General features: G+C 47.1%; 2 protein-coding genes across 2 annotated transcripts; both read left to right on the forward strand.

The window, feature by feature from the left end:
- The first annotated feature begins 2,451 nt into the window (after positions 1-2,451).
- gpank1 (G patch domain and ankyrin repeats 1) lies at positions 2,452-4,618 on the forward strand. Its single transcript, XM_068751232.1, has 4 exons — positions 2,452-3,255; positions 3,327-3,468; positions 3,581-3,656; positions 4,012-4,618. The coding sequence occupies exons 1-4, from the start codon at positions 2,827-2,829 to the stop codon at positions 4,454-4,456; spliced, it is 1,092 nt and encodes a 363-aa protein (XP_068607333.1). The 5' UTR covers positions 2,452-2,826; the 3' UTR covers positions 4,457-4,618.
- Positions 4,619-5,486: 868 nt separating this feature from the next.
- Positions 5,487-9,090, forward strand: LOC137906988 (cytochrome P450 3A40-like). Its single transcript, XM_068751294.1, has 13 exons — positions 5,487-5,551; positions 5,624-5,717; positions 6,055-6,107; positions 6,220-6,319; positions 6,398-6,511; positions 6,852-6,940; positions 7,047-7,195; positions 7,330-7,465; positions 7,550-7,620; positions 7,695-7,855; positions 8,116-8,342; positions 8,432-8,594; positions 8,835-9,090. Exons 1-13 carry the CDS (start codon positions 5,487-5,489, stop codon positions 8,910-8,912), a joined length of 1,500 nt encoding a protein of 499 aa, XP_068607395.1. The 3' UTR covers positions 8,913-9,090.
- Positions 9,091-9,715: the final 625 nt, after the last annotated feature.

Genomic DNA, 9,715 nt, shown 5'->3' on the forward strand with positions numbered 1-9,715 from the left:
GGGCGTCCGACGCACACCCAAACGTCATTCGTTATTTCTGCATGGAGAGAGACCGCCTCTTCCCGTACATCGCCATTGAGCTGTGTGCTGCAACGCTGAAAGAGGTTAGACCTGCCGGGCCTCGTTAGCATCCCATCCTTCAGCGGCGTTCACCGTGAAACCTGATGCTAACAGATGTTTTTGTGCGTCTGCATTCCCTGCAGTATGTGGAAGATCCGGCTCAGTTTCCTGATCTGAATCCTGTAACTTTGCTGGAGCAGACCATGTGTGGTCTCTCGTACCTGCACGCCCTCAATATAGGTCTGAGACACACACGCACACACACACACGCATGGTTATACGGAACACACGTGTCATTTCAGTCCTGCTTTGTCCTTTTCATCCTCCATCAACGTTTCATTTAGTCCATCGAGACCTGAAGCCTCCTCTTCGGTTCCTGGGAATACCAGGAACCGAAGGGTGGATAGCTCCCGAAGTCCTGCGTGATACTCCAGGCAACAATCCGGTGGGAAGCAACAAATGGATCATAAAATAATGATTATCTTTTTAAAACCGCTATAATTTATGTTGGATTAAAAGGAAGCTGAGGTATCGTGTTTATTTGTACCTCGTCTCGTTTGTTTGTCCGTCCGTCCGTCTGTAGCAAGACTCTTCTCCCTGGAATCAGATGATGTCACAGCGCAGGATCTCATCGAGCAGATGATCAGCACCGAGCCCGAGTCCCGCCCCTCATCCGTCTGCGTGCTGAAGCATCCGTTCTTCTGGAGCCCTGAGAAGCAGCTGCTGTTTTTCCTGGTGTGTTGAATTAATTCAATGACACGACCCCTAATGCTTGCAGGGCTGTGAGCTCATTACAGCTGTCGTTGCGTTTGTGTGCACGCAGGATGTGAGCGATCACGTAGAGAACGAACCGACCAGCAGTCGGATTGTGGCACGCACGCCTCTCTGAGCCTTTGCAGCCACGAGGGAGTGTTTAAACATGACTATCCTCCCCACACCTATTTATTTATTTATTTAAAGTTAATGTAAAGTTATTAAGTTAGATTTGTTATTATGTTATTATTCCAGTTAAACTGTATAAAGTTTGTATAAATTGTATAAAGTTCAACTGTATAAAGTTTGTATAAATTGTATAAAGTTCAACTGTATAAATTGTATAAAGTTAAATTGTGTGAAGTTAAATTGTGTGGTGGGTAGTGACCGAAAGAACGAGATCGCGGGTACAAGCGGCTGAAATGAGCTTCCTCTGTAGGGTGGCTGGGCTCTCCCTTAGAGATAAGGGTGAGAAGCTCAGTCATCCGGGAGGAGCTCGGAGGAGAGCCGCTGCTCCCCGGCGTTGAGAGGAGCCAGGTGAGGTGGCTCTGGCACCTACTCAGGATGCCTCCTGAGCGCCTCCCTGGTGAGGTGTTCAGGGCACGGCCCACCGGCAGGAGACCACGGGGAAGACCCTGGACACGCTGGAGAGGCCGTCTCTCGGCTGGCTTGGGAACGCCTCAGGGTCCCCCCCGGAAGAGCTAGAGGAAGTGGCTGGGGAGAGGGAAGTCTGGGCTTCCCTGCTTAGGCTGCTGCCCCCGCGACCCGGCCCCGGATAAGCGGATGACGATGGATGTATAAAGTTCTCTCTATTCCCTGTAGTCTTGTGCTCTCTCTCTCTCCCTCTGTTTGTCCCTCTTTCTCTTTCAGGTCCTTCTGTTCGTGGTGCTGCAGAACCTGGAGCTGTGGCCCTCAATACTGATGTCCACGTCGCTGGCATCAGAATTCCTAGTTTTAGTCATCTTGTGTTTGACTGCTCCTGCTCTGTCTTGTTATCGCTTCCCTCTACATCTCCTTGTTCTTGACTCTCCTCCGACCTGCCATTCTCTCTCCGTCAACCCAGCCGGTCAGACAGATGGCCGTCCACCATGAGCCTAGGTTCTGTCCAAGGTTTCTGCCTGTTAAAGGGAAGTTTTTCCTTGCCTCTGTTGCCAAAGTGCTTGCTCTTGTGGGTCAAGTTGGGTTCTGTCTTTCCCTGACGTTCTGTTGTGATCTGGCGCTATATAAAGAAAACATAACTGAATTGAATTAAAGTGTTTAACATCTAATGATGACTGGCTTTTCTCTTTCACTAAGACATTTTAGTACCTTCTCAAATCAAATTTATGTCGTAAAATCCCCTAAAAAACCGCGTGTGTGTAATTTCATTGGATTCTGTGCAGGGCCTTTTGTGGATGTGTTGATAGCTATTCCCTTTTGGCTGCATAGAGATGGGGGTGGGCTGAGGAGTGTGCTGTTTAATGACTTCTAATTTTTTCTGATATTTGATTAAAAAAAAATAGCAGCAGTACATGAGGTTACCGCTAGAGGAGCCCGAGGCAGTTTCTTCTCTCTACTACAGGGATCTAAAAATAAAATGTAACATCCGGTCCGCTAGGTGGCAGCACAAACAGCAGCTCTAATTCGTTCTTGAACGGGAAGCGGTTAACGTTAGCTGATCGGTCCGGCTCGACTTGTTTCTAATTTCTCTTATTTAAGACGTTATTCGGATGTTTTTTCTTCTTGACGGTGTCCTTCGGAGAATGGTTTTTAGAGCCCCGGCTGATACCGAATGAAGAGTCTCAGCTTGTCGCAAACTTTCTGGCTAATGCTGATGCTAACCTAGCTAGGCTAAGGCTCTTGCTGAGGCCTCAAGGGATAGTTGTGAGTAATTTAATGTTTCATAATAACTAGATGGAAAACGGTGAAAATGAGCGAGCAACGTCAGCTTGCTCACGTATTACTGTAACTTACGTTTGATGACGGTGACCTGCGACAACAAACCTTCCACGACCGACGCTTTAGTTATGAACTATGGCTACGAAAGGCTTTGCTCTTGCCAGTGGGCAGGACGTTTTCACCATTGAAACGGTCGGACAATCCAGCTCTATACCAGGCATTAAACTCAGCGGCAAAGAGGCCAGGGATTTCTACGAACACTTGATGAAAGATGAGAAAGGGAAGAATGTTTCAAGCTGCGCAAGGATCCGTAAAGACGGCAGAGAGCGCCCGAATAGTCAGAGAGACGTTCCGCCCAACCGAAGAGCGAGGCGGAGGGGAGTCCGGCCAGCAGACGTGGGTCAACCAGACCCGGCGGTGCAGAGAGGTGTTGAAAGCGAAGGCACCCAGAGAACGGAGAGGTTCACGGAGCTCCTGGGGCTCAGGTTGTTGCGCTGCGCCCATATGGGGGACACATCCGGTCTCAGAGACCTACTGTCTAAGGGGGTCGACATCAACTTCCAGGTACTCTGCTCACTGCTCATTACGACTCACATTTCACGTGTATTTTAAAGTCTGCATGGTTTACCCTGCAGGATATGTATTTGTGGACCGCTGTGATGTGCGCATGCTGGATGGGGCAAAGAGCCGCCGTGCGGTTGCTGCTGCAACGGGGAGCAGCGTGGGTTGGAGTGGTCGATATGCGAGGCCGGGATGCCAGAGACCTGGCGCTGGAAGGTGCAACCCTCGGGCTCTTGCTGATAACTACGTTTCTGAGTGTGTGTGTGTGTGTGTGTGTGTGTGTGTGTGTGTGTTGTGTTGATCTGCCGTGTCGTCTTTGTCACCCCAGGTGGCCACGCTGATGTGTTGGAGGAGCTGGAAAGCGATGGGAGAATCACACAGAGGGAAGCAGCTTCTCCTAACAGGTTAACGCTCCCCGAAGTCGATTAGAGTTTAAGGCAAACTGAAGACCGGCTCAGGAGTGATGTCGGCATCAACTGATTGGATAGTTGATTAAATCAAATGCAAACAAATCAGATAATCATCTTGTGAGCTGTCTGTGACAAAAACAAACCAGGAATTTAGTTTTGATTCTGAACATTCTTTGCTAACCTCGGCTGTTTTCCCCCAGGCTCTGTGCACGCTCCCATAAAAAGGGTTGTTTGTGCATCATTTATTTTCTTGGGACAGATGGTGTGCCGCTGAGTAAACTTAATTATGTTATCATAGATTTGTTATCAGGAAATGAATTGAGGGTTTTCTTTCTCTTTCTGTGCCCAGCGCCGCCCAGCCTCGGGGGTGTGATACGTGTCGTACCACATACACCAGCAGCCGGCCATCACACCTCTCCTCCACTCTCCATCAGTTCAGTTTGCAGCAACCTCTCCCCACGCCCTACTACTGTCTGCCTCCCTCCAGCAAGAGCTACAAGATGATGGTCCGCTGCGGCTGGAAACCAGGAACAGGCCTGGGACCGGACGGTGAGGGGTCGAAACAGCCGGTGCCGACCGTGTTGAAGAGAGACCAGAAAGGCCTGGGCTACGGACACATAAAAAGAGCCCGAGTTACTCACTTCAAAGCCAGGGATCGCGAGGCAGTGAAGAAAGCGTCATCCGCAGGGGAAGAGGAGAGGGGGTGGAGAGGACAGAGGAAGGAAGAAAGTCGGAGAAAAGAGCAGGAAGACAAGAACTGGGAACGAGATTTCCGAGCCTCTTTTTATTTATGACATCTGTGCACTGACTTGTAAACAAACCGTCTATCCGAACTCCTAAAAGTGTCTGAAAACCGTGAAACGTGTTTTTTTCTTGGTGCAAGCTTTGACACTTCATTAAAATGTCGTCGCGTAACAATGTGGATGTTCTCTATTTTTCTATTTCGGTTTTTTGCAGCGGAGAAAGTGTTTTTACTGAGATCGTTATCCCGACGGCGTTTGTTGGGAGCCAGTTCACATTCCGGTTGTATCGTCTTGGGAGCCGCTGCTTTTGTCTGTCCTTTGGGCAATATGAGCGGAGGGTTGTGTAACCAGACAAATAAACGGTGAACTCTCCCTCAGTAGCGACGCCGAGCACCTTCTCACCTACTTTGACTCGCCCTGCGCTCCTGACTCGTCGCCCTTGGTTACGTGCTCGTGTTAACAGAAGTTAGAGTTTTGTCTGTGATTTTGACAAAAGTCAAAGGTTGACACTGAAACCTGAAACTGTGAAACACCCGTGTGACATTAAGGATCAATGTCTGAGAAATGGACGTACATCTGAACGTCGGTGATTTTCACGTTGGCGGATGTGACTCATTTGTTGTTGCTCCTGCGCCTTTCGCTGAACTCTGTCCGACATAAAGTCTCTGCGTTACCTCAGAGCTCTGGACGCTCCCTTCAGCCTGAGGAGGGGCGCAGCATCCATCTACCGCCCATAGGTAACCGCCCGGACGTGTTTTGCAGGCTGACTTGCAGCCTATATATTTATTTTATTTTTTCAACAGACAAAAAAAATATGTTTGTGAACTTTGCTTGTGCTCCATTTAAACACGAGCGATAACGCGCATACGATACGAGCGGTAAAACAGCAGCGTCATGTCAAACAAAACACAGTAATAACAATAAACGTGTCACGTGGTATCGCATCGGGCTGCCATTGGCTGAAGTCTCACTCGCTTCCTTCGCTGTTCTCACGCGACGGGTCCGAGCTGCGGGGTATAAAAGCCTCCGGTGACCGTCCGGTTCCGTAGGCGGAGCCGTGCTGCCCTGGACGGCGGGAGAAATGGACTTTTACTTCTCCGCTGAGACGTGGACCCTCGTGGTTCTGCTTGTGACTCTGTTCAGTTTGTAAGTTTGTTCAGAGGAGGTGTGTCAGGTGTTTATTGTTGTGTATTTAATGTTGTTGTTGTTTTTGTTCAGGTATATCTACTGGCCATATCGGACATTTAAGAAGATGGGCGTTCCAGGTCCAACACCGGTCCCGTTTTTCGGCACCATGCTGGCCTATAGAAAGGTTTGTGGAAGGTTTCAAATCATTTATAGATGTTGGTACGTGTGAAGAGTGCACAGTTATTCAATTACAAACAAATAAATACACAAATAAATAACATGTACAGCCCGAGTTAATGAGACCGGTGAAAAGGAGTAAAGTTAATAAATAGTCTGAACTTTTTCTTCATTTCTTAATTTGGTTTCTGCCGTGAGATCTCAACGACCACACCTTCCAGTGACGTCGACAAAAATGCCTCCATATGTTCCGTTTACTCCGGATCGACGTTTACGAGGACTGGTTAAAAGAATACTCGTGAAATCGTCCGTCCTGTTTTACAACTTACTATTCTTCTATGCAGGGATTCACCAACTTTGACACAGACTGCAACAGGAAATATGGGAGAATATGGGGGTAGGGCTGCATATCGTGTAAATGCTTTGATCTCGATACGGATGTGACGTCATCATAAACGCCTCACCTGGAGTTTTCCTCTTCACCTTTCCTTTCTTTTTACCGTCTTTAGCATCTTTGACGGCCGTCAGCCCGTCCTGTGCGTCACCGACCCCACCATGGTAAAAACCATCCTGGTCAAAGAGTGCTACTCTCTATTCACCAACCGCAGAGTAAGCACTCTGAAGCGCGTCCAGCGCCGCGTCCCGTCCGAACTCCTCTCCCTAAGGTGGCTCTTTACTGTTTTACAGAACTTCCGAGTGAACGGTCCGTTGTACGACGCCGTGTCCATCGCTGAGGACGATCAGTGGAGGAGGATCCGCAGCGTTCTCTCTCCATCCTTCACCTCGGGAAGACTCAAAGAGGTACCCAACCTAGAACCAGAGATCTTACGCAGTCCGAAACGAATGTGCGTATATGAAAGAAACGTTTTGGCATTCAAGCTACTTATTCGGCTTTAATACTTTATTAAATGAACAAGATCAAAGTGTGGCTGTCAAAATAATAAAGGTCAGTTTATTAGTGTGTTTTCTTTTCACTTCTGATACCGGTATATAAATTTGACCCCATATTTGCACAAATGAAAACATCCTCTAGCGCCCCCTAGGTGAACTAATAGGTAGTAAACAGAGCCAGCTCCTCCTCCCTTCACATCCGAGTCGATGTTGCCGTATAATTAATCGTTTTCTTCTCCCTGTGCTTCAGATGTTTAGCATAATGAAGCATCACTCTGCTATTCTGGTGAGCAGCATGAAGAAGAAGGCTGACAAGAATGAGCCGTTGGAGCTGAAGGAGTAAGACGACCTCTAACAAGCAGCATGCTCCATTCATCTGAGTCTTCCAGTGGGAGCCCGGGTGTTTTTTGAGGGGGCTCCTCTGATGCGTCCGTGTGTTCTTTAGGTTCTTCGGACCCTACAGCATGGACGTCGTGACCAGCACAGCCTTCAGCGTCGACATAGACTCGCTCAACAACCCCTCTGACCCCTTCGTCACCAACATCAAGAAGATGCTCAAGTTCGACCTTTTCAACCCGCTCTTCATTTTGATTGGTACATCATTTTATTTCAGCTAAAAGATTTCCTGTAATGGCAGACCAGATATACCTGCGTGACATTTACTGCTAGCATTTACAGTTTGAATCATCGATGTATGACTAGATGAATGGGTTTGCTCTCGATTTCAGCTTTCTTTCCCTTCATGGGTCCTATTCTTGAGAAGTTAGAGTTTTCCTTCTTCCCGAAGTCTGTCACGGACTTCTTCTACGCTGCTCTGGAGAAGATCAAAGCTAATCGAGAGACAAGCAAGCAAACGGTACTGCTGTTTGCGCACACGCCTGCACGTACGACTACAAGCGGATTTAAAAATAGAATCAAAGTTTTTCTGATGCAAGTTTCGTTTTAGAGTCGAGTGGATTTCCTCCAGCTGATGATTGACTCTCAGAAGAACAACAACGTCAGTGGAGTGGAGGATAAAGGTGAGACAAATCTACGTCTAACGCTATACAAGCATAAACATGAAGGTGTTCTAGATCAAATCTAATCTCTTAAGGTTTAAGCGACCACGAGATCCTTTCTCAAGCCATGATCTTCCTGTTTGCTGGTTATGAGACCACCAGCTCCTCGCTCACCTTCCTGGCTTACAACCTGGCGACAAACCCTCATGTCATGAAACAGCTGCAGGAGGAGGTCGACTCCGTCTTCCCCAACAAGGTACGCTGGGAGCATTTGAGACGGCAGAAAAGTTTCACAAGTAATGATTTAAAGTAGTTTCACTCTCTGTTGCTCAGATGCATCACATTAAGTTGGCAAACCTCCAAGATGCTACTCATTTTGGGTGAAGCCAGATGAAACCGGTTTGGTTTATCACATGTAAACACGGTTGATATTAGAATCTCAACTGCTTTGTAATCCCTTAGAGCTCTAACCTTTGTGTAAGAGCTCACAGCAGTTGTGTGTTTGTGTTTTTGCAGGCTCCTGTCGACTACCAGGCTTTGATGCAGATGGAGTATCTCGACTGCGTCATCAACGAGTCTCTCAGATTGTACCCTATTGCTTCACGTCTGGAACGTGTGGCCAAGGCGACCATGGAGATAAACGGCCTGGTGATTCCCAAAGATATGGTTGTCATGGTACCCACGTGGCCCATGCACCGCGACCCTGAACTGTGGCCCGACCCAGAGGAGTTCAAACCGGAGAGGTGTATGAGACAGGAAATGAGAGCTGCAGGTTGTTGCCTCATGTCTGTAATGGATACATAATGTTTTTTGTATTTGTGCACGCGCTCAGGTTCGGCAAAGAGCACAAAGACTCCATTGATCCGTATGTATACATGCCGTTCGGGGTGGGGCCAAGGAATTGCATAGGGATGCGATTCGCTCTGGTGATGATGAAACTCGCGCTGGTGGAGATCCTGCAGAGCCACAGCTTCGCCGTGTGCGAGGAGACCGAGGTGAGATCACAAACCATCGCTTTGTCACAGTGCAGGCCGGGGGGGGCAGCCTTTCTCATGACGCCTGCCACTTTACAATATACTCAAGCCCAGCGTGCCGACGCTTACTTCTTTAATAAAATCATTTGTAAATTATGTGTTTTTAGGTGTTTTGCCGTGTTTAAACATGTTCTCTTAACTAGTGCCTTAGTTGACCGTTGGTTCACTTTGCTCACACTGCTAAATGTGATTTCTTGACAGGTGCCCTTAGAGATGGATATCCAAGGCCTGCTAATGCCGAAACGACCGATCAAACTGAAGCTGGTGCCGAGGGCCTGAACCCTCCAGTTAATCAATCTATTTTAATCATGTTGAAAAGCCTTTGTGGATACACACTCTCTTCTTTTTCCATCCGTTTGACCAAGTTAATAGTGCAGTTGAGTTCCTGGTAAAGCTTTTAATGCAACTCGTCTTAAACTGAGCTATTAAAGGACCATATGAATAGATTGAGTTAACCATAAAGATTACTTTTCTTCATGCATACTGTCATTATTTCACGTAATTTGATCCCTGTTTCTATATATGGCTGTAAAACAGCAGCCTGACAGAGATATTTATAAAGAAGCTTCAAGATATGCAGGATATCTCTTTCCAAACAAAGAAAAATAACTTAAAAAGCTCAAAACAACGGCACCACCCACTGTAGTTTCAATGTTTAAACTCCACGCAACAGCTTCAAAATGTGTTCCTCAATATCTCGGTTGATTATTGACCGATGTTTATGATATTTGACACAGTCCTGTAGGGTGGGGGTCTCTATCTTACCACTGAATTTCATCCGGATCAAGATTTTTAATGGGGTACACTTTGCATTTGGGCTTACTGTGTATTTAATATTCGAGACAGTTTTGTAACGTTGTAGCAAAGTCGATTCCACATCGGAGCATCTCAATGGATTTGTTTTATCTTTAATACCTGAGGAGACAGATCCAGTTAAAATTGGGGTAAAGTTTCACAATTAAACCTCTGAAGATGCTTCAATGCGAGTTATTTCTGTACGGATATTTTGCTAATAAAATATTTTAAATGTTAAATAATATTTTACCTCATGACAGCACCCTCGTGTGGAGGATCTGTTCGCT

This window comes from Brachionichthys hirsutus, chromosome 17 (genome assembly GCF_040956055.1).
Source record: "Brachionichthys hirsutus isolate HB-005 chromosome 17, CSIRO-AGI_Bhir_v1, whole genome shotgun sequence".
Classification (NCBI taxonomy): Eukaryota; Metazoa; Chordata; class Actinopteri; order Lophiiformes; family Brachionichthyidae; genus Brachionichthys; species Brachionichthys hirsutus.

Coding starts and splice junctions, on each gene's coding strand:
- gpank1 (XM_068751232.1), top strand. CDS start 2,827: ATGGCTACGAAAGGCTTTGCTCTTGCCAGTGGGCAGGACGTTTTCACC. Junction 3,256..3,326: donor GGGTCGACATCAACTTCCAG/GTACTCTGCTCA, acceptor TTTACCCTGCAG/GATATGTATTTGTGGACCGC. Junction 3,657..4,011: donor GAAGCAGCTTCTCCTAACAG/GTTAACGCTCCC, acceptor TTCTGTGCCCAG/CGCCGCCCAGCCTCGGGGGT.
- LOC137906988 (XM_068751294.1), top strand. CDS start 5,487: ATGGACTTTTACTTCTCCGCTGAGACGTGGACCCTCGTGGTTCTGCTT. Junction 6,320..6,397: donor CTCTATTCACCAACCGCAGA/GTAAGCACTCTG, acceptor ACTGTTTTACAG/AACTTCCGAGTGAACGGTCC. Junction 7,466..7,549: donor AGCAAGCAAACGGTACTGCT/GTTTGCGCACAC, acceptor TTCGTTTTAGAG/TCGAGTGGATTTCCTCCAGC.